The 24,697-nt window shown below is 40.8% G+C and overlaps 1 protein-coding gene across 1 annotated transcript in view; it reads right to left on the reverse strand.

Annotated features, from left to right (window-relative positions):
* Nucleotides 1-18,595, reverse strand: part of SEC63 (SEC63 homolog, protein translocation regulator) — a 58,129-nt gene extending 39,534 nt beyond the window's left edge. The window contains exons 1-2 of the mRNA XM_005154674.3: nucleotides 18,304-18,595; nucleotides 305-404 (exon numbers count right to left, since the gene is read on the reverse strand). Of these exons, the coding sequence (XP_005154731.2) occupies nucleotides 305-404; nucleotides 18,304-18,427 (224 nt within the window). The 5' untranslated portion in view covers nucleotides 18,428-18,595. The remainder of the gene's footprint in view (nucleotides 1-304; nucleotides 405-18,303) is intronic.
* Between the last annotated feature and the right edge of the window lie 6,102 nt (nucleotides 18,596-24,697).

Genomic DNA, 24,697 nt, shown 5'->3' on the forward strand with positions numbered 1-24,697 from the left:
AAAGAAATTAAGAAATACATTTTCTTATTTATTAGGGCTGAGGTTCACTGATTTCATTAAGCAGATACTTTATAAAGGACAAACAGCATCCATCTTGATTTCACGCCCTACTAGATAATAATGATGGACTATTCATTACTATAATAGAACAGACTGCAAATGTCTCTTCTGTGACACAAAAGCTATTATTATATAAGTAATTCCAGCAGCTTTCACAGGGGGGAAAAAAACCAACCTATTTTTTATAAAAATAACAATGTAGGAATTGCTTTAATGGGAAGCCATGCAAATGAAATGCACTTACTTTACTGTAGGAATTATGTTTTGTTGTGGTTTTAACAGTCGCAAACGATACCACAAGCACCTTCCATATACATTTCTTATATTCTTTAATCGAATTTGCTCTATATAAATAAAAAGAAAGATTATGATTAACCAATGTGACAAAAAGCAGAAATACAGACATGCTCACTTCATCCTGGAGTAGGCAGCACAAGGTCAGTTGGAGGACTAACAAAGGACCCAGCAATACTGGAGGGGAGAATGTTTTTTATCCATTTAAGTGACACTGCACATCCATAAGCATTAAAAGTTGGTCAGGTTATTCTCCGCTGCCTGAAACTAATCTATTATATTTTCCACATGTCACACAGCAACCATCACTTATGAGCCCAGCCTTTGCCCAACTAATGTGCACTTGTAAAATTTACTTCTGCCATTTTATACTCAATGGAATACTCCCAACAAGTCTTCCATTTCCATATGTCAGTTCCTTTGTACAGGAAAAACAAACCCCAAAAAATCTAATCCACATAAAACCAGCGTTTGTATACAACTGGGGTGCAGTTAGAGTAACAGCTATTTCCTCAATTAAAACGTGATCCATTTTCCTCCTCTTTGCAACATTTGCTTTTGTAAGTTGTCTTCGTTTAGGTTCTTCCTGTTGAAGGGGAAAACGAAGTAAGGTAATAGTTATTTGTAAGCAATATAGCTCAGTAATATGGGTCTTTGACAAGACAGTATACACATTAATGACAAGCTAGCCAACAATACTGCTTCCTATGCCCCTTCTGGACAGGATGGAGCTGGAAGGAAATTGTCACCATGATACTGACAGTATAAATACAAGGCATGGAAACTCTCTCTGTTAAGAGAGTTTCAGTCTTATTTTAGAGTTAATCAAGACCAACTTAGTCTTGGTCAAACAAGTTCTTTGTACTAAAAAAAGTATGATGCTAAGCAAATAGCTTGTAGAGAATTTCTGTAAGCAGTGAAACTACATGTTATAAAAGATAAATAGGACTGAAGTCACTTGAGTAACTTGTCTATTCACAGACTCTGCAGTCTAACTTGCAACACTTCAGAAGTTAGGTCACTGTAATAACTTTACATGCAAAGGAATAAGACCACTTGGCCCTTTTCAGGCTAAAGGTGAAAGAATTAAAGAAAAAAAAAATCATCCTGACTCAATACATTTAGATATTTCTGGTAAAAAAAGTGACTAAATTTGCCAATTTAAAAGAAGTTTGAATTATCTAAAAGGCGGGAATTATATTAACAACTTCGATCCAAAGCACATATTAATCACATCCTAAAAAAGTCTTAAATCTCAACTTTGTACGTTTAACAAAGTGATGCCCTCAACTAAAATAGCAGTTGCGATATACAGAAACATTTCTATTTTACAAATTTCTAAGAGGTAATTGTAGGAGACAGTGACAACCTCAGTTTAGTTATTCTGAAGATATTGGGAGGACATCAAGGTGGCATTTCAGGAAAAAAAAAAAAAGTTGATGGCATTGAAGACAAGACAGATGATTAAATTATGAAGACTAAAAAGCCCTGCTACAGAAATAGGGAAGAAAATATTCTGGGGGGTTTAAGTGATCACTAGACAACTACGAGCCATAGCATAATGCTTTTATCTAAAAGGCAACAATCATACTTGAACAAATCAGGGACCACAAGCCTCATAGAGGACACATGTAGAACCATAAAATTATTTGGTTTGGAAGGGACCTTAAGATCATCTAGTTCCAAGCCCCCATCATGGGCAGAGAATACCTCACACTAGATCATGTTGCTCAAGCCCCATCGAGCCTGGTCTTGAACACTGCCAGGCATGGGGCAGCCACAGTTTCCTTGGGCAGCCTGTTCCAGTGCCTCACCACTCTCAGTAAAGAATTTCTTCCTTGTATCTAACCTAAATCTCCCCTATTTAAGTTTAAACCCATCATCCCTTGTCCTGTCACTACAGTCCCTGATGAAGAGTCCCTCTCTGTCATCCTTTTAGGCCCCATTCAGACACCAGAAGAGTGCTATGAGGTCTCCGCACACATGTCTCTCCAGGCTGAACAGCCCCAACTTTCTTAACCTCTCAAACATGTTTATGTTAACCATAAATTGCTCATTTCAAATACTGTCAATAAATTCAGTTGTGTGGTGCTGAAGCAAGAAGAAGTCAGGTTCAACCCCACCTACCCGGATAACCTACCTGATTCAATCCCTATCACAGCCCCACAGACATTTCTGCTTGTTCAGCACAACCAAGTGGCAGTACTGTTTGGTACCAGTCTTAACTGACTATGCTGCCTGCAGAAATACTTAAAAGTAATGTGGAAATAATTACCACAGTCTCTTGGAGACACAGAAGGTGACTAAGAGAATTTTGTTTACTTAATCCTACGAAACTAAGTATAACAGGATATGACTCCTTTTACTGTTTTTGCTAGGATGTTTTTAACAAGCTGCTGTGCCTTGTCTTTAACAGTCTGTTTCATCCTGTGACAAAATGCCCCCACTTCTCAAACTTGCCTACTGTTCGGCCCTACAAGTACCAGATGACCCTCTCTTTTCCCTTTTCTGCTTCCTCCCTGCAAGAACAGCCAGCACTCTTCACCTTACCATGCCAAAAAGCTTCCAAAAGGCCCTTAGGGGAAGGCACAGTAGAGAAAAGTAAAATAGTTGTGCAAGGTAAACTAAAGAGTTGGCATAAAGTCAAATAAAAACTGACCACTAAAGGTGGTTTATAATAACCAGAGAACTGATGTTTTGGAACAGCTTTCCTGTAACAGCTGCAGGAGGTACATTTTGTGACCAGTGTGACAACAGCACCAAGGAGAAAAAAAAATAAAATAAATTGAATATATAAATGAGGCAAGTGGTGAGAGTGAAAACTAAGCCCTCTGGATAGGTAAACAGCACACACCTAAGTCAGCTAAAGAGTCCCTTGCAATGATGTCCTGGAACAGCTATGCTGCATGGGGGAACCTCAGAAAAAAATACAGTGGTAAGACATGATGCTAAGCAGCCATCATATTTTTCACACATGCATCTAAACAACTCTGGATTAAATCAAATTACAGTTGATTAAACCACATCAAAACAAAAGCCCATCATTAATTCCTTTGCAATCTTGGGATGGCAATGGTCTCATTTGATTAACAGCCCCAAAAGGAGAGGGCACTAGGAGGATGAATGAATGTTCATAGTTACCTGTCTGGAACTTAAAAGAGAATCAAATCCTTCCCAAAAGACTTAAATCCAGACTATTTGGATTATTCAGTGCTATCCCGAGACACTTCCTTTGTCACATGTCATCATTAACACATATGAACTTGTGGAATTCAAAAACAGACAGCTACTCAGGAGAAAGAAGGAGTACAGACGTCTCTGCCATCTCAGGCAGAAAGCCATTGAGCAAAACATCACTCTGAATAAGAAAGCTATATTCTTGCTGTATCCAGGAAAAACAGGCTTCCTGTTTATTTACAGACAATGTATGTGATTGCATCAAAAAAATACTGATCTCTTTAGGAAGAAGTTGGTTGCAGGAAGAAAAAAAAGCTAGCAAGAGCCAGAATACCAGTTAATTGCTGTGCTTAACAAAAGCAGCAATGTATTCCTAATGAGAAAGCTGTGGCTAAATCAGGTCCTTTTTTAAATCTGCCTTCCTCTCCCAAGGAGTTTCCTTTCACACGAATGGATATGCCATGCCACTGAACTGGCACACTGTCCCTGCAATATCCTGCACACCCCAAGCACAGAGGAACAAATACATTACCTGTTGCTCGGGGTAAAGCTTTGCATTGAAATAAGAATTGAACATTCTTTGAATTTTAGCTCTGGAATTCTTCCTCTGTCAGGGAAAGAGGTTCAGAATCTGAAAACAAGATAAGAGTTCCCTGCTTCTCCTCACTCCAAATCATGGCTTACAACATAAGAGCACTTCAGAAACCATCCTTTGATATGAGACTACAGGGATTCAAAGGGGTGATGCATTTCCTCTAGTCAAAATTACTTCTCATTTCATGGGTAAAACCCTTAATAATAGTGAATCACCCCTACAGTTTTAAAAATAGGTATTAAACAGCCTTGAAAAGCAAAGGCGTAATGCATTGTGGATTTGAATCCATCTCACCAACAATAATCCATGCAAAGTACTGTTAAAACACCCCTCTCTCAGATGAGGTTGTAGACTGCCAGTTCATTTCTCTAAATAATCTGTAGGAGCATCCCATGCTACCTTGATTTCCCCCAAGACTGTTACTGATGTATCCAAAATTCACAAGATTCACAAGCAGTTTTTCATCAATACAGCTCTTACTTGCAGAGGGTTCTCATAAGTGCCTATCATACTACCTTAACAAATGTATGTGAATATCCAGTCAAAACTGCATCTTAACACACTTCAAGTTCTCAAGAAAGAAAACGGTTACTGGCACAAAAGAAAACCAGAGTGCCATCTCTTTCAGTTATTCAGAAAGAGCTAGTCAGGTTCTCCAGTGATACTAGTAGATATTTTAATGCAACACTGTTTAGTCCCTGGCCATGGCAGGGGGTTGGAACTAGATGATCTTGAGGTCCTTTCCAAAACTAACTATTCAATGATTCTATGATTCTAAAATTATATTGAGACCTGTCGTGGTTTAAACCAAGTCCCCCAACTCCCGGAGAGTTAGGAAGGAGAATCTAAGGAATGTAGCCCCCCACGGGTTGAGACAAGAACGGTTTAATAGCTAAGGCATAACACAATAATAATGATAGGGCCAATAACAAGCGAAAAGAATACAACACCCCACCAGCCACCAACCCATAACTCACTCCACCCTGCCTGGCCGAGCACCGCTTGCTCCCTCCTCCATTTTCCTCTAGAGCTCTACCCTTCCAGCTCTCTCTCCCAGTATGCATCCTGGGCATCACGTGCTATGGTATGGAATACCTCATTGGCTAGCCTGGGTCAGGTGTCCTGTCTCTCCTTCCTCCCGGCCTCCCCGGCAGAACATGTGCCTTGAACAAAAGGCACTTGAACAAAAACACCCTCAAAACATGCTCACTATCAAGCAACTGTTCCCAGCCCAGAAGTCAAAACCCAGCACTGCACCAGCTACAAGAAGGAGAAAAATGACTGCCACTGCTGAACCCATGACAAGACCCTAACACAGCTAAGCCATTAATAACTAAATAGGGAAAAAGTTAATCTTCACACTAACCTGCTTACCACTTTTTGGATGAAAATAAAGTAATTAACAGGTATTCTAGACTTCTGCTTCCTTAAAGATAGCTGTCTGTTTGGCTACATACCTTAGCTAGAGAATGAATACATATCACTGACCTGTACATTTGAGATACAGTCACCTTTATGTTGAATCCAAGCAGGTATGCAAACCTGGATGACTAACTCAGAGCAATTATTATAAAAAGGGGGTAGTGAGGAAGACAATCTTTGATTTTTTTTTCCCCCTCTATTTAGTGACTAAAGTGACTTTCTGGAAGAAAGGTACAAGTAGAGAACGCTTAAGTCAACAATTGACTCCTCTTTGTTAGAACTTACATACCCCTCCTCAATAGCCAGTTCTTTAGAGTGAGCAATTTTAGGATGAATAAGCTGGAGGTGTCTGCTTTTTCTGGGTTCCTGGGTATCACAGAACATCTGAACATCTGAGACTGGAAGAGATCTCTGGAGATCATCTAATCCAACCTTGCTGCTCACAGGAGGCTGCGCAGAGCTCTGGCTGCAGGCCTTCAAACACCTTCGAGGGCAAGACAACACAGTCTCTTCAAGAAATCTGTTCGTGTTTGATCACCCTCACAGGGCAAAAAATTCTTCTTGTCTCTGTCTCAACATCTCAACATTCATTCACCTGTCACATGACTGGCAAACACAGAAGGAAGCTGATCACAGGTTGAACTGGCCATTTCTGTAGACTACATGCAACCCGTATCCTGCAACTCAACCATGCCTGACTTTTGTTTGGATGTTCCCCCCTACCTTACTTAGTGGCACACACCCTGCCTTTCCCCCCTGCCTGCCCATCATAAGAAGTCTTTGGCTTCTCATACAAATACTGCCTTCAGAAACCAAGCCCTTTACAAAATGCAGCAACTCAGTACTGTTTTACTGCATCTCAGCAGACAAACTTCAACCAGCACACGAGGAACACGAAGGACAAACAATGGCAAACAGCTCAGGAACATAAGCACTTCTGTTAGCAGAAGAATTTGTGACACACATGCTGGCATGACTTCACAAAACACGTTAAAGACAATACCACAGAAAGAATGGACCACTTCTGTGAGCAGTGACCATAGCACCAGACAGCTGGGCTATGCTGATTCATCAGAACATAAATCTGGGACACAAAGCATTTTGGAAGGAACGCCACAATGCAAACAAATACAACAGCTCTCTATGAGGTTTATTTCACTTTTAGTAAGCCATGTAAGGTAACACTTCAGAAATTACTTCTGCCATACTCTTTCCTGGCAGTGAAGCAGAAGTAGTCTTCACTGTCCTACTATCAGAAGTGCTTGAGAATTCTTATATATTTGTTTCTGAAGAAACAGAAGGATCAATTTTATCCTTAGGAATGCTTGATAAATGATCTCTATCTAGACCTAACCTTTTGTTTCAGTTTCTAGAGGCTCTGACAAGTGCTCCAAAAGAAAACCTACAGGAGAATTTTTTTTTTTTTTTTTTTTTTTACATCCTCGTGAGGAAAAATACAAGATTACACATTTGCTGGAGACAGGCAACTCTGGAGGAAAGGGAATGGAAAAAAGGTACACCTAGAATTATACAGAAAAAGTTTCAAACACCAGAATCTTATTTCAGCCACAACAGGTCAGTTTTAGAAAAAAAATACCACAAAGTAAGACTACCTGTCTTACAATCAGTTCTTGTTTCTAAAACATACAGAATATTAGGGATCGTACAGTCAACGTTTAGGGCAAACAAATACTAACTAAATAAAAAAAAATTAGCCAGATAAAGGGAAGGCACCAGTTCCCCATCATTCTACCTCAAACAGTAGAAGTACAACCTAGCCTCCTGTAGCCTTTCCACCTTCGGGCTACTAAGAAAAGCAAAGGCAGCAAGTCTAAAATACAGCTCCAGTGGACTCTCAGAAAAAGAAACATGAGGTTCATTTGAAACATTCTGCCCACCAGATGCGGACAATTCACCCAAAGGAGAATGCTGCTTGGTTTGAAAAGCAAAGGACTTCTTTCAGCAACGAATGCAGGCTGCAGTTTTACAGCCCAGGAAACACTTAGTTAACTTTGAAGACAAGTCTTTCACAAAACTTACTTGCAATGTATCTTCCTCTGTCCCTGTCCTGGAAACTTGTACTTGTGAAATGCATTAAGAGATGCAAGTAACACAGCATGCAAATCGCAAATAAACATTATGACTAAAGGGTACTGCAGCTCTAAGTATTAAGCCTACTCTGCTAAAACTGAGGGTAACAGGCTTGCTGCAACACTGCTCTTTGAGAGTTTCTGATTTCGCTGGGTTTTATTCAGAGCTCTACAGTTTGAATCCTCTAGACTGTGCACTAAATAGGTTCCTGTTTCCTTTCAACAGCTGTGTATATGTATACATACATAAAATGTATACACGTACTTATGCAAAAGCTGAAGTCTTGGGATCTTTTCCTACTTCAGCAATCACAGAAATTAAACTGTGGACAATTTATTTACTGATGTCTTGAACTGGGGCTCTCTGAACAAATTCATTTTTTAATCACAGAACCATTCCTAGAATAACAAGTCATGAACAGAAGTAGGAAAATGCTAACCTACTGCCTTATTATGGCCTTATTAGGCCATTTTCACTTTATTGACAACATTGTTGATAATTATTGTAAAATAGACTCCACATGGATATAGTATGGTATTTGGGAATAATTTAAAACATACTCTATTAGGAAAAACCCTCTTACTTTCAAAAGAAGCCACTGACAAACACTTTTAATGCCATTTTAAAGCAGTAACCCATCTTCCACAGAAGCTAAGAAGCAGGATTCAAACTCATATCCAGAGTCAGCAGCTTCTCTGAAGCACAAAATAATTTCAAACATAATAGGATTGACTTCTAGTGTAAAACCCCAAATTATGAGGCATAAAGCAAATTAAATTGATTTTAAAATCTAAAATGCAGTTACTGAAATCCAAGAGCTTTCAAATGACCACTAGTATTTAACACTACTGTTTAAACTGGAAAGCATGTTTCAGAACTTTGAACTGACCGTGTAAGTGAAGACTTACATGATCTGAATATACACTTTCCAATTTAATTGTCTATTATTTACTGTAAGAATTGTCTTCATTCCCCCAAGTTCATCTATAAAGAGGTCATATCTAAGTTTGTCTCTCACTAAAATGGTTAAAGATGAATAATCTGATCCTAATTGTTTTCAAACATATTTTTCTGTCTAGTAAATATTTATAAATAAAAAATATCACCTATTCTGAGGAATATGTTATTAACTATTAAAACTTCAAGCAGTTCATAAATCACAGGAAATCCTGTGAAAGACAGCAAGACCTCTTCATTCTTAGAGCATGTTTTGCAGCAAGTAGATTAAGTGTAAAAGGGACAAAAAGCAACCTAACTACTCATTCACACACAGTTCCACATGTATTTGCTGACCAAAAGACAGTATTTGTTATCAACAACTTTAATAAATAGTAACATAACACTTTCATCAAGGCATCTTGAAAGTTAACTTCTTTTCAGGTTTACTTACTTGGACTTTCTGTTTACAATCAGCCCCACTGGTCTCAGGACACAGTTCCACATCACATTACTCCTAAACAAGCCATTTCCAAGCCTTCTCCTTCTTATTAGTATACAGTCACATTTATACGACAAAACCACCAGTGTGACTCTTTTAAGTTACATCATCTAAATTATCAAATCTATACTAGGGCTGGACCTACAGGTACATCAGCAGAACTTTAATGGAATCTGAGAGGAATCAGAAAACTGGGCATTTTTATAAGCAATGACAGCCATATGAGTCAAGATTAGCAATTTTACATTAAATCAACAATGCTGGGCTCCAAGACTTAACACATCCTTAGTCAGTAGCTTTATTTTATCAATTTGGTGTGGTAAGGATACCAGAGCACATTCAATCCAAATCAAATGCAGACAAAAGTCACTAAGAATGCCTGTATTCAACATTGTTCTGATGCACACCTTGAAAAACCTATAGTAGAGAACAGAATTAGTGGACACAGGGATAAGTACCATACATCCATTTATCAGTCCTTTAAAGGAAGCAAATGTAGGGAAGAGGTGCTCAGTATATGGTTTCCAAAAGGTTTTTGAAAAGTTCCTCTTAAAAGTCTTTTAGGACAACCATCTAGCTGTTGCAAAAATAAATATGTGACTAGAAGACAGAATGAATGGCCAATTCTCACAGCAGAAGGAAATCACCAGGAGTTCTGCAGAAATCTGCGTTGGATCTATGATACTTACATTTCACTAATTAGTAACTTGGGTAAGGGGTAAGCTGTAAAATAAAGCTTCTGCATAATATTAACTTCTGGGTAACAAGGGCAAGAGTATTCTGAAAAATTGTAAAGATTAAGCAAGTGGACTACAGAATGGCACCTGGAATTCAGGGTATGAAAACGTAAAGAGTAATGGGGACTATCCTAATTTTATATATATATAAGGATGAGTCTGGTGCTGACCCCTACCTCTCAGGAATGCAATCTTGGGTGTTGTGAGAAATTGCTTTATAAAAACCTTAGCTGAATGCTTATTAGTTATAAAAAGCAAAGCAGATGGTTAGAGCATTCCTGTGAAATATGTTAGCTTGAGATATGTACAACCTTGAGCATGATGCAAAATCCTAGTCCCCACCTCTCAAAGAGAGGCAACTAGAAAACAAGCAATTAAGGTGAACAAGGACCATAGAATGTAAGAGAAGATTTATACCCAAAATACAAGCTACAAATCTTTCATCCAGGAGAGAGAAAAGTGCAAGAAGAGGTAACAGAAGACCATAAAAAAACTTAAGTGACAGACAGGATTGAATGTTTATTGCCTCCTCCAGTAGAGCAAATAAAGGTTGTCAAATAAAATCAGAAGCAAATGCAAAACAAAAGTTATTATTTGCAGTCTAGGCAGCAGAACTGGAGAACGCCTGGCCACAGGATGGTATGGATGCCATGCTAAGAGAGTCAGTGAACTGAAAGCCACTGGAAACAGGGATGATTTCCAATGCAAAGGAAGCGCCATTTATGCTTGTCTAGTCCTTCACTTCTTATGGCAGACAATTTTGTAATATCATGTAAAGACAATATCTGACCTGACCCAGTATATCGATTCTTTTCTTTCTAAATAAGTAAATAGAAATATTTGAAACTTTCTTGGTAAGCCTTTGTAGAAGTCACAATTCTAGCAACTGTCTTAGTTTCAAATGGTTTAACCAGCCAACCAACATAAATGCACCTTTTGAATCCAAAAATGCATTACCTCCAGCAGATACTTACATTTAGAATACTAGAATGCTTGTATGCAATTTTCTCTACAAGGGAAATATAGTGAAAATATGAAAACACCTCTTCATTCTTCTCAGTTGTATACTTACTTAAAACCTGGTGCAGACACAAATCTTTTTGCTCATGAAAGAAATGAAGTACCTGTTTTGAGCTTGTCACTATTCTTGATGTGGTCCAGCCAGCTGGCCAGCATGACCTCCCAGACCATGAAATGGAGGCATGTGTATCAGGTCCTGGCTAACAACTGGGGAAAAGAACTACAAATCCCTCACTGGGAGAAGGCAGCTCTGCAGGGTGAAAGGATGAAGCAGCAGCCCCACTCTAGACGTGTTGGAATTACTTCAGATCTGCACCCTTCTTCACAGACATGCATTTGAAAGGAGGGTTGAGTGGAGAGTGAATGAGACCAAAATCCTCACTCTGGAATCACTGCTGATCCCATTCCTCATTGTTTACCTTACTCCTCTCTCAAAATTCTTACTCCTCCTGCAGGAAGGAGTTTACTACTTTCCTACTCCTCCTGCAAGAATGGTTTAGCTGCTCACAAAATCATAACTGACCCATCACACTTCACCCTTTAATATATGAGGTTAAATAGCACTAACTTGAATTCCCTAATATGGAGCCTGTACATCCTGGCAGTTCAGTGTCATCTACATGACTAGTCAAGATATTTCTGTAGCAAGTAAAAAATTAACAACCAGGTTTATAAAAAAACTTTTAGAATGCTGTTTCATAAGCTTCCATAACAAAGATTGAATTTAAAAATAAACAGAAACAGCTTTATGTTCATGTACATGTAATGAGAGATAAAGTTCTTGTAATAGCTTGATCATTATCAGTTCAGGACAGTCTTGAAGCTACTTAATCTTTAATAAAGGGTTATTAATTTTCTTTTACTGCTGGAGGCTACAATGCTTACAGTAAGATTACAATACTTCAAAAATATTCCATGAAAAGACATGCCTTTTTTTTCCAAATAACAGAGCAGTTTATTCTGTCCAAATGCTTTGTTTTGAGATGTATTTTTAGAGATAATTGCTAGGCATTACTAATGATATCTCACGATGTTTGCCCTTTCTTCAAATGTTTCCGCAAAAAACCCTACTGCCTCAAAACAGCAATATAATAAAAAAATAAAATAATATTAAGTTTCACCATTATATTTCATTCTCCCTTTTAACAGTCCCCTAATAAAGCTGTATTTTTCTGAACTTGAAATGGTTTAAGTTAACCATAGTACCTTCAATACCTTAAAAAAAATATATAAATTTATGTCATAACAGTTCTTAAATGCACAACTGAGTTTCACTAACTCTCCCTCCTCCCACTTCCTGACACAATACTCAAAAGGTTATATAAAAAGCAAAGGACAAGTACATACACATACAGGCCTAAAATGCTTATATTCACAGATACCAGGTTTTCACATCCATGCTCATCCATTAACATTAGCAATGAGCATGGCATCCTGTGGTTTTATCCCGTCCTTTACCAGTATCCTGCACTTTTACCCTGTACTATCAAATACCAAAATGCTGTGAAATGCTTTGAGGGAAGGTTAATAAGATTTGAATGAGCTATGAGCAAGGATAGGGGTCACAGTTAACCCACTCCAGCCAATCTTATCTCACCAGAGGATTAGAAGCAGCACAGAAGAATCTTACGCCATGGTGGGAACAGTAGTATTAAGTACCACCAAGATGCCCTTCTCCCCCAACTGCTCTATGTTACAAATGCTCATTACTCCATTACAGATAAAACAGAAGAAATGCTGCCTGTATTCTGTACACCACATCGAAGCTGCAGATTCACTCTGTCCTTAAAGAGCCAAATAAACTGTATAGCCTCAATTCCTCATCTTCCATCTTTAAGTAGGGGATTAATACAGATGTCTGCCTCAAGAATGTCAGCCTACAGAAGACTGTCTCAAGATCTACGGATGAAAAATGCAACAAAAAATTAGAGAAACCTTCATATTTACTACAGAGGGATATTCAATATAGTGGGCAGATATACAGAAGGACCTTCTCATGACTTCTATTCAAAGTTTTGAACAGAGGTGCCAAGGACTACCCATCGACAGCAGTATGCAAAAAAACTGTTTCAAATACAGTAAAAAAGTAACAAAATAGTATTATCACCATTACAGTCTATTTCCCATTTTTAATAGTCATCTAGGAAGCTATATTTCAAATGAGCTGTACTTTGCCCAGGCCCACTGCAAAAACGGTGGGCTAGTACAGGGGTTCTCAAACTGCCTAAGCTACCTCTAGAGGCATGGCATCTTCAAAGATTAGCAGAGAATAGCCTCCTTTAACCAGATTTTGTTAAGTGTTTCTTAAAGAAAGCTTTAGCTATATCTCACATTTAAGAGGGAAGGGTGCACGGAGAAAAGGTTAGTGAGTGAGAACAACATATTGCTGAGGTGTGGGGACTGACAAAAAAGAAACATACATATATGTACTTCTACCACAATGAAAGTAAACTGTACAACCTTTATCTATTCCACATCCATACCTTTTCTTTTATTCCTACATGTTCTGTTATTACAATTTAAGAAAGATCTATGTTCCAAGCATAACAGCTCCTACAGCCTCTATTCTCTCAGAGACGAGACGGCAAGAGAAAACTTTTATTATCCCAGCATTCCCAGCTATTATTCTTTGGAGTTTTCAACACCTTGTTTTGTCAAGTCAAAAGACTCAGGACAGAAACTTTTATTCCTTTCATCAGGTTTGTAACACATTACGAATGCCCAGTGCCCTAGAAGAGGCTAATTTACTAATGTAGACCTCAAATTCAAAAACTGAATTAAAAAATTCGACAAGCTTTCAGATACGTGTACTTAGCTATGAAGTACATCACAATCTATGACCACCTTTTTCAGCACTGCTTTATAATTGCGTGTCTCAACCCAGCAGCACAGATCAAAGTCAAAAAGTACACAAAGTTCAGCAAATACATCAGCACTGGCAACAACTGGCACATTACCCAACTAAATTAATTCACCTCTCGCTCTCCATTTTCTTTCCAGATACTGGTGTTTAATCCACACAAGCCTCCTATGAAACTGGTTCAAAGCAAGCCCAACAACATGAAAATATGTTAATGGGCACTTATCCATCCCTAGCTGCTGGGGGGGAAGGTATTTTCAACTCTTGCAATTAACTTTTTGAAAAACAACTTCAAAATTCCCATTGCAGAAAATACTTTTCAGTTAAGGCAATCTGTACCAGACTTAACTCACTAGCAACCATACTTTTTGTTCCAAATCAAGAACAGTCCTTGCAGTAGCATTCCTAACAGTAATTATGCTAAAGTTATACCAATATTTACCCAAAACATAGGTTATCCACAAGAAGTGTGAAACAGGGTTCTGTTTGCCTTTTTTCATAAAAAAAAGCCACAAAAAAAAACAAAACAAAAACAAACCCACATATAGACACATATATGTTCTAAAGATACAAGTCAAGGATAAACAATGTAGCAGCTTCACCATCACCTCTGCTGAATCAGCCTTCTTGCCTCCCAGCTCATTCTCATCTTGCACCATCCCACACATCCACAAAGTGAGTCTTACATAGAAACGAATAAATATTAAAATAAAAAAATAAGAAAAAGCCAAAAATTAGTTTTTTGGCTCAACGTAGTTTCTTCTGTTTGCCTCGCACTGCCCAGGCGCTCTGTTTGGCACAAGGGAGGGGGAAAAAAAATACATGACTTAACTCTCTTAGAGCACTGCTACCTTGAAGCAGTAATGAAATTGCAGACCAAGACACAAAGCTGAACAATTAACCTTTTACAAGAGCCTTATTAGTTCCACAATGAACACCAAAGAGATAAAGTCATTGGGACAAATCCATTTTATAAACTCAATTACCTGCTTGTTTAGTTTATCAAAGCTGAGGTAATGAAGTTATAGGCCAGTTCACAGGAAGACAACCACACCACAGCAAAACCCTCCCCAAATATAAGTATTGATCCTTACTGCAGGTTGCAACACTTGTGATGGACTCTCTCAGAATGCCTGGAGAAAGCAGGTTTAGACACCCAGAAAAGAAAAGAAGCTCAAATTTCATACAGGACTTGAGAAAAGCAGCAAGTCATACTGCTCTTCAAGACAATAGTACTGAATAGGTCTTTTGCAAGTGTATTTTAAACACTTGTAAGAGCAAAATCTTAATAGCTTGCCAAAAAACTATTCTGCTAAAACACTGATACTAGGTAACACACTGAAGTTTTTCAAAGTAGTAAGGCAGAATAGATACATTTTTACCTTCCAATCTTCCTGGTGGCACAAATAAACATTGATTTTTAATACTGTTTTTCCTCCTATTTATTCTATGGGCATTTACTACAAAACTACAGGACAAATGCCAGAATGTTAGAGACCATCAGCAATTCCCAGATTTTTGGTGCTAAGCTTCACTTGAAGAAAGTTGTGAAAGTTTTATATTCTCATTCCTTCTCCTCTGCTGGCACTTTACTGCATCAAGTACCAACAATCCATGGCAATGCATTTGTAGAAGGAAACAGCAGTCACCAAAGGCTCGACCTCCTGCGTTTTGCTCTTGCTTCAGACTGTTTTGTGAGAGCAGCTGAAAGATAATGTAGCTGAAGTTCATCTTCCAACCTATTTTTTACAAAAAAAAATGAATCTTTGAAACATCTTTCAGGTGCTCTGGTTCACACTGCAAAAGGGTTTTGAAGTGAAGAGGACAGGAATGTGATTTGCTTCAGAAGTTTGCCCTGATCCAGTCCTCTCCCAGCAGGCTCTGCTGCAACTGGAGCTTAAGCAGCTAGCTAGTCCACCTGGACCTCACCAAGTCCACCCAGGGCAACAAAGGCATATCTATCTACACTGGGTTCTCTAGCACAGGTAGGGCAAAACACAACTCAAGAACAAAAATGTTAGTTGGTCCTAAAAGGGAGAGAGCAGAGGTCTTGACAACGCTTACTTTGTTTGGCCCAGTACTGTGTGCCACTAGTTGGAAAACCGGCTCTAAATTTGAATCAAAATGGGAATATCAACATCCAGATATCCCTGGTCATTACAGGAATCAGAAGTTAGCAGTGCTGGAGGATTACTCCTCTCAAGACACACAGATCTTCTCTTAGCTTCTGAAACAATGTATGTGTTTTGGTATACGGGTTTTATTTTGTTTTTAGCTAGTGAATTATTCTGAAAACAAGTCTTGGCCAAACATTCAGTACTCTCTATCATCACAAGGTTTCAATTTATCCCTGAAATCCAGTTCAAATGCTGGAACACGTATGCTTGGACACATACAAAACTGAGAAAACTACTGAGATGATTTTGCTGGAAACGAGTCACACAACACCCATACACTCAAACACCAGAACACCACAGCAAAGCAAGAGACCACTCCAGTAATCCCAAACGTGCACCTCAACTCTCCATTTAAAACCAGCCTGCAGAACAGAACTCAAGCAGGAAACTGTAGGCACACTATTACACCCTATGCTAAAAATTAGACTATACTCACATTATAAAATCCATTAAGACAATTAATGAGGCAGAGATCATTCTTTCATTTCCATTCATTGCCATGCCTGATGATTTTCACTCAGTTGACTCATTTTTGTACCAACAGTGTAATAAAATTTACGTTATATTTCAGAAAGTATGGTTTGACAGAGCTTTGCAAGAATCTAGCACTAATTGCAGAAGAATATTCAGCAGGTCCTCCATACACCTGACAATGCTAACAAGAGGGAAATTAGTAACATTTAATGGCAGCTGGCTACAATCCATATAGCCATATTCCAAAGTTAGGCTGTAATTTTCTGCCATTCTGTAACAGTATTTGAAGATCAAATATAAGGCTAGTAAAATGTTTCCAGGCTTGAGAGGTTTTCTATGGCTTTCCCTGCTTCTCTCAGCCTCTTGAAACCAAAGTTAACACCACTGAGCATCACTGCTAGCCATACCATTCTGCACAGCATCTCAATTAAGTCACATCAGTTTCTACAATAAGCAGCTGCTAAGTACAGAAGAAGTAATACACGATTCAAGAAAAAGAGCAATTTTCTCCCCCACTGCCTCTCATCCCTTCACCAGAACAAAAATAAAGCACAAATCTTGAGTTTTGGAGAAAGGTTAGGGAAGTAGTTATTTTTCTTCTCTCTGATCCCACACTCTTTAAAAGCGACCCAAAGATTTAAAAATGCCCTCAACAACAGTAACACCTCCCTCTTGCAGTAGTCAGGACTTGGAAAGACAAAGCAGAGAAACCTTTCCTTTCCAACAGAAAGAATTAACTCTTCAGCTGTACAACAGGTAGTATCTGGAGGGCAGAGACCAAGCCTTCAAAGAGGTCCTCTAGTCAGTGCCCTGCCAGAAGCCACAGGCATGCCTGGCAGCAACCAAGACTGTAAACAGCTATGAGTTAGCACCAAAATAGCATTTGTTTTGTAAGTTCTTTCTATTTACACCATACTAGAAAGTACAGGAGTAAGATTTCATTGTTATTTCTTTTACATACAAAACTAAGGTAAACAGAACCACACAAGCCATTTAAAATGGCATACAGAAAACACTGAATAGCCACCAGATGCAGAGAAAGGGATTACTCTCAGACTGCAAAGCACAAGTGTTTTTAAAAGGTCAGTAGTTTCAGAGATGGGAATCAGCATCAAGCATCCCTATTCTACCAAACAGTTAATATCCTGCCTTTAAACACTATTTCTATGGACCTTTTAATCTCAAAAAGGCTGTTAGAAATGTGCTTCTGTGCAGCCTGTGTACCAAAATGCCTTCTTCCAAGAACAGAAGGATGAAGAAAAGACAAAGAGGGAAATGACTGAGGAAATGAAATTTACAACCATTCAGAGAAACTTTCAAACACTGCTTGGGGCCACAAAACACCATCCCAATGGTCGGTACATAAATCTAGCACTTTGGGACATTTAACAGTGACTTGCAGTGGTGAAAATTCAAGTCCCATTTCCACACTCGCTATGACCTTACAGCACATAAACAGAGGCTGGTTAACTTTTCCTCTTCGGCTTAAACTCTTTTTGTTCTTTTTCCACGATGAAAATTTAGGTCACCCGCCCTAAAATCCCGGGAAAAAAAGGGGGAAAAGAACCCACAACAGAAAATAAATAAATAAATAAAAGAAATCAAAACAAAGCCTTGGATCCCAGCGCAGCGATGACTCTGCAGGAGCAGAGGCGCGGAACGGAGCGCGCATTTCGGGGAGGCGGGCTCCGACCCTGCCGTCCGCCGCCCGCTCCCAGGTACCACTGGTAGCAGATACACGGCCAGCCCACCGGGCTCCAGAGCGGCGGCCACCGGGACGCGCTCCACCGGGCTCCCCGCAGGGCCGGCTCGGCGCCCCCTGCGAGGCGGAGCAGCTCGGCTGCGGGCCCGGTTCCCTCCGGCACGGGCCCGCTCTGCCGCGGCGTGGGGGCATGGGGTAGGGTGAAGGGATGGCAGCGGGAGGAGGAGCAGGCTGGGCCCGGTAGAGGGCCGCTCACCGGCGTGCTGGTCCCGCGGCCACAGGTAGTAGGTGGCGGGGATGACGATGAGCCCCACGAAGCTGGTGAGGAAGTAGAAGAACGTGTTGCCGCTGTCGTCGTATTGGAACTGCTGCCCCGCCATGGCCGCTCAGCGCCGTGCCGCCCACCGCCTCACCGCCGCTGCCGTCCACCGCCGGCGGCACGGTCTGGCCGTCCCGGGCCCGAGCACAACCGCTCCGGGATCCCGCGAGAACGGGCGCTCCCCCGCCCCCTGCCCTGGCGCCGCCGCCGCGGAAGGAGACGTGTCACTGTGCAGCCACCATAGCCCTGCTGGCGTCACCGGCAACACCCACTCCTCACCCACGCCCCGCCCGGCCCGGCCCGCTGATTGGCTCTCCGAAAGCCCTGCCCCTCGCCTTCCGCCGCGGTACCTGAGGAGGGCTGCCCGGTTCGGTGCTCTTACTTGCCGGTTCTCGTCCCGAGGGGTGTCGGGTCGTGTCGCCGCCCGGCTCCCGCGGGCGGGTGGCCGCCATCTCTGGCTGCGGAGACGGGGGTGCCGATCCCCGCCTGGCCCCCGTGCTACCGCTGCCTATCCGCAAGATGGCGCCCCTCCCCTGAGGTAGCCGCCTGTTGTTCCGTGCCGCATCCCCGGGCGAAATAAGTGTCCCCTGGGGCCCGGAGAAACGGTGCGACTGGCGTTTGTGATGTACGGGAGTTCTGCTGGGGCTGTGCTGGTTTCATCCCGAGTGTGGGTGAAACTGGGCTGTTAGGCGGCAATGGCTGTGGTTTGCCTTGGGCATGGGGCAGCGAGGGGACGGGATCGGGGAGAGCTGCAGGAGCAGGAGGAGAGAAGAGAGGGCAGCGATGAGGTCAGCAGTAGGGCAGCAACATTCGGAAAGTAAATAGAGGACCAAAACGCACAATATTCTTAAGATGTGTGAGAACTTGGAAGGGAAGCAGCATTCAGGGGGTAAATCACCAACAGAGCTGTTGTTGAAGACATTTTGTAATGCTTGGGTAAATAAAGGACCATTCTTTGGCTGTAGTAATAATTCAAACACGCAAAGTCCCCATGATTTGCAGGATAGACTCTGATCTGCTATGTGAGGGCAAGCATTTAAAATGTGTCTGATTCTGAATGTAGTTGCAGCAATGATCATCCTCTACAAGAGAATGTGACCCTAAAGGTGTGAAATCAAAAGGCAGATACAGTGTTGACATTCATCCCACCATTAATGGCAAATCACCAGTTTGAAGCAGAAGAAGTTGCTAATCACACCCATTCAGGAGAACATGCCCATCTCTACAGCTTCACAGTCCCGTGTACAGCCACTCATAAATACGATGACATAAATATCTCACAGTTTCAGTACTTCTAAGTTCAGACTCTGGGAAAATGTGACACAGAGGTGGTGATGGCATCACATGCAATGGAAGTGTTGGTCCTACCTTAGTGGAAATCGGTGCTGTCCCAACATTAAAGAAGACTGATGCAGGAAGTGGGGAGAAAGGTAATAATGCCACAACCAGGGAGGGACACCAAATGTCCTGATGCCACAAATGGAAGAAACCTGCAATTTTTTAGGGGAAGGATTTTGGATTAATTAAAATATTTTTTAAATAATTTTTTCATTTATATTATTTGTAATTGTTCTCAGGTCCTTGTAGGTTTTGCAGACAAAGTTTAAGATATTTCCTTCTATGTTTTTTGCTATACACTGCCTTTCAGTATTGTACACCCTCTGCAGTGATGACAACTCTTGCAGTAGCTCTTTTGGAGGATATCTTAATGCATGAAGCTCAGCTCCCTCTGGGTTCCTGGTCCTTAATGTTTCACAGTGAGGCAGTGAAAAGCTGTAGAGTAAAAAAGAGTGTGGGTAAGTACCCTCTAGAAAATCTCTGAGCGATGTGATAGCTGATCACAGAAGCCAGATCAGAAGGAAAGGGGTTATCACTCATGTTGCAGATCATAAGACTGCTTCTGAATGTCCTCATTTTGGAGCCCAGCTATGGATTTTCTATCAGCTGTTGGCAACATCACTCCTTTGCCAAGTTGACATGCGAGGGGGTTGGCCACCTGAATGGACCTAGTGAGGGTATCCTAGGAGGCTGCTCTTGCCCTCATCCTGTCTCTGCCCCTTGCCAGCCAGCTATCAGCCAGGAGCCACTGGAAAGGAGGACCTGAGAAAAATGTTTCTGCCATCTGACTCTGGTATGTGCAGTAACTGAATAGCAGTGAGCAGAGACCATTTTGGCATACACCCTGATGATTTATTCAGGTGATGTTCCTTATGTACATAATTTCCACATAAGCAGTGATGGTGATCTCTTGCCTCCCAGGGGAAAGGGAGAAGCTTTTTCCACTCATGCTTTCTCTGGAAGGTCACCTGGGTAAAAACAACCCCAGCTGCCTGGATTCCAGGGCAGCTGAGTCCACTGGAGGTGAAGATAACATTATGGGAACTCCCCAGTAGCTAACTATTTCTAAACTAGAGGAATTCAATCTTCCCAAAATGCTCTCAAAGTACGTAGAAGGACCCACTGTATCAAATCACAGGAGTGCCCATTCTCACACCACAGCACTGTCATGCTACTCACAGTGGAAGTGGACCCTTCCACATGGGCAGGGTCTCAATGCCCACATGGGTTACTGCAGCCATGGGGGCTGCCCCCAGCATCTCACAGTCCACTGAAGGGTCTGCCTGGCTTCCCTTCAGCACTCTGCACCAGGTTCACATTGCTTGGAGTTACACGTGTGGTCACTTGCAATGTGGTTTCACAGTCACAGCATCTTTCTTGCATACGCACTGATGATGTTTCCAATCTCATGATTGAAGCTCAGTCAGAGCTGCTGACCACCTCTACCAAGTGTGAACCTTCAGCTTTTATGAAGGGAATGTTACAAAAATGCAGCCCGCTGAGTTCAATATTACCTTAATTCCTACTCACACAAGCTGAAGACCCAAATTACTGACAGGAGAAGGAGAGCTTCCCTTAACCTCTGGAAGAAAAGCACTGACAAACCTGGTAAAGTATCAAAGATGACAGCCTTTAGCAGGTAGGAATGGTGAAACTTAGAATATGTCAGCTGCAACAGATGGGTGATTTCCAAGCAGAATTAAAGCATTTATGATTGTAAAATGGAATTTACAATCCAGCAGATACACCTAAACCAGCAGATGTGAGAAATTGTGGCCCATATACCAAAACCTTCCTGATCTTCTGTGAAGTGGACTCCCTTCCCACAGCCAATGGAGTCTGGAGAGCAGGGATTTCCAGAGGCAGTGACTGGCGGACAGATGGTATTAGAGAATTCTGCATACCAGCCACCATATAGCAGGGTTTGACTCTTGAGTGTCTGCTGAATCAAGGAACCCAAAAAGACATTCTTCTGTAAAATGCTTTTTATTAACAGCACTGCAGCTTGAGCTGGGTGCCTTCAAAAAGGGACTGTAAACAAAGAAACCCCTGGACATTTACATATCTTTGCAATCTGAGTTTCCCACCAATTTTAAGGTCTGGGGTCTTCATGATTTCATTACTTCAGTTCACTCACTGTTTTGTTGCTAAGTGGTTGCTAAGTAGTCATCTTATACAATATACAGTGGTTGTATATCTAGTCTCATATCCTCTTAGGGCAGTTTTGGCTGGTTCTGTAGTTAGCTATTTAGCATATTATAATAGGGTTGTTATAGTTCATATACAGAACCTAAAGGTTTTGTCTAGCTATTAATGTTTAAGCTGCTAGTGATAAGTTTCAACTAACTTTTTCTACAATAGTTCTCCTTTTGTTATCGCATAGGCAGAATATTTGTAGCCTCTAAGTTGTGAACAGATTACAGCAAATTTTCCAACACTGAGTGCAAACAAACAGTATTGCAAAGATCATTAGAAAAATTAATAACCAATAATTCATTTTGCCCAACTCCTAACTCTGGTATGCAGGAGATGAGCCAAGACCTTACTTCTTGGAATCAGCTGCAGTGTTGTCCAATTGCACTTTAGGCATTAATTTTACTTGTTCCCACAACTTCCGGACATGAGCTGAAATCCTTCCACTTTGGTCGATATATGTGCAACAACTGGTGTTAATAATGGTACATACTTCCCCTTGTGAAGATAACAAAGTATCTATTTTGATACGCCATTCTGTTTCACAGTGTCATTTTGAAGAGAGACACCTGTTCTTGCAGTGCCCTAATTGCATCAGCCCTATTATTACCAAGGATTTGTCCCCGCAGTGTTAACCAGGGCCTTTTCTAATTTGCTCACTCCCAACCATCTAGTGAAGGAGTGGAATGCAGTCAGCTTCTCTGTTAGTGCATTACTGTGTTTGTTCCTACAAACAAATGTCTGTGGAGACAGCGTTCTCACAGAGAATGGATGTTTGGTACATGAGCTCTGAATAACTGAAAGATACAGCAAGGCCATGAGAAGCCCGAGGAAGCTTAAGCAAGCAAGATAAAAAGAAGCTGGAATTCACTGAGTTATGAGAACTGTTGACTGTTGGCAAGCTTTCAAGGTTAAGTTCTCACACCTGTGCTTAACCAATCATATGGTAGTCACTAAGGGTCTTCAGGACAAGTATCCAGTCATGATATGCCAAATTCCTGTAGGTATGTGTAAGCAATAGTATATAAGGAGTTAATGCTTTGCAATAAATGGCTTTTTGTCTGATCATATTGATCTCTGACTGAGTCCATTCCATGGCAAATGTCCCTAATCATGATCCTGAATCCATAATCAAATTTGAAACACAAAAATATTAGGAGTAATGGCTCATAACATACAAGTTTCTGACCAATCTCCTCATAGTGTTCTGCAAGCTCTCTTACCATATATCTAAAAACACCTTTTCCTTCAGGTACAGGGCAAGGTGTATTGGAAAAGTCCCCCCAAGTATTCCCACTATTCCAATTTTTATTGTTTGGTTACAATCATTAAAGCTGCCCACAAGGGTAGCACCTTTGTATAGGAGCTTCAGTTGAAGAGATGAGAGCCTGACGTTTTACACCTCTTGGATATTTGCTCTTTGCTCTTGGGATTACCACCTCCCATTGTTGTGAATCAGTGTGGTCTTGATGGTAAGCAGTTACTTGGTACAGAGATCTCTAACAGGGGAATGCTTGAAGCTGAGTGTCATGAGAAGTGAGTACATATCACATATCCAACAGTTATTTTTTGTAGTAATTTTGACTATGGTTATGACAAGTTAAAATAGAGGTTTTCTCTCCACTCATAATGGGGCTTTCCCTTTACCTGTGTAGTAAGCTTGGCAAATGTTAGTAACTTTACACATAAAACCTCCACAATCTCTCCTACAAGGGTAGCATGTATACTAAGATACCCCTTATAAGTAGTCTCTGATAGTTCATTTAACAAGGCTTCAGGGGAGTCCCATGTTCAAGTGGCTCTGGAAAAGAAAAATGGCATTAATTCAGAGTTCCTTCATCCTTCAGAAACTCAAATGAGCTTAATCTCCAAAGTACCAATCATGTCTGAGTGACGGACCCAGGCTTCCTTCCCTGTAACCTTTACAGCAAGGCAAGAACTTAATAAGAAATTATACAGCCCTTCCTACCTGGGTTCCAGTTTAGATTTACAGGAAAATTCTTCTATTAACATTTTATCCGCAGGCTGCACTCTGTGTACCTGTATCTCTGGAGAGGTGGGTTGGTACCACTGAGCGTGCTCCCTTCTAATTTTGAAACTTCATTGTAAATGTAGAATACAGTGTGTTAAATGCTTATCACTATTCAACAGATTGGTTTTGGCTAGGATACAAGTTCTAGGCACAGCTAAATGTCTTCCAGAAAGAACTTCAGCAGGTAATAGTCCTAAGGTTTGCCTCAGGGCATTCTGAATGTCCCATAAGGCTTAATTTAATGCTTCTGACCGTTTTAACCATGTATGTGCTCATATTTTAGGTATTCTCTCCTTAATAGTTCTGTTCATTCTTTCTACTTGCCCAGATGCTTGAGGGTAATAAGCAGTGTGCAGTCTTTTTTCTGTCCATAAATACATAAAGTTGGTCAATTATTTCTGCAGTGAAAAGCGACCCTCTGTCAGATTAAATAGATACTGGTACTCCATGCCTAGGAGTAATTTCTTTAAGGAGAGCTTTTATTACTCCTTCAGTGTCTGCTTTTCTTGTTGGGAAAGCCTCTAATCCTAATAATTGGTTTATTATCACTAGCAAGTATTTATATCCACACAGTGCAGGTGTATCAGCATAATCTATTTGCAACCTCTGGAATGGGAAAAGTGCCCACGGTCAATTTCCCAATTCATATACTGGAAAAATTTTGACAGGTAGGACAGGTATTAATAATTCTTTAGCAGCTGCATAGATCGATGGGCTGACAATACTTGCTGTACTTGGTTAGCCAATGCTTCCATTGGGCTTTATCAT

The sequence above is a fragment of the Melopsittacus undulatus genome, chromosome 3, assembly GCF_012275295.1.
Source record: "Melopsittacus undulatus isolate bMelUnd1 chromosome 3, bMelUnd1.mat.Z, whole genome shotgun sequence".
NCBI lineage: Eukaryota > Metazoa > Chordata > Aves > Psittaciformes > Psittaculidae > Melopsittacus > Melopsittacus undulatus.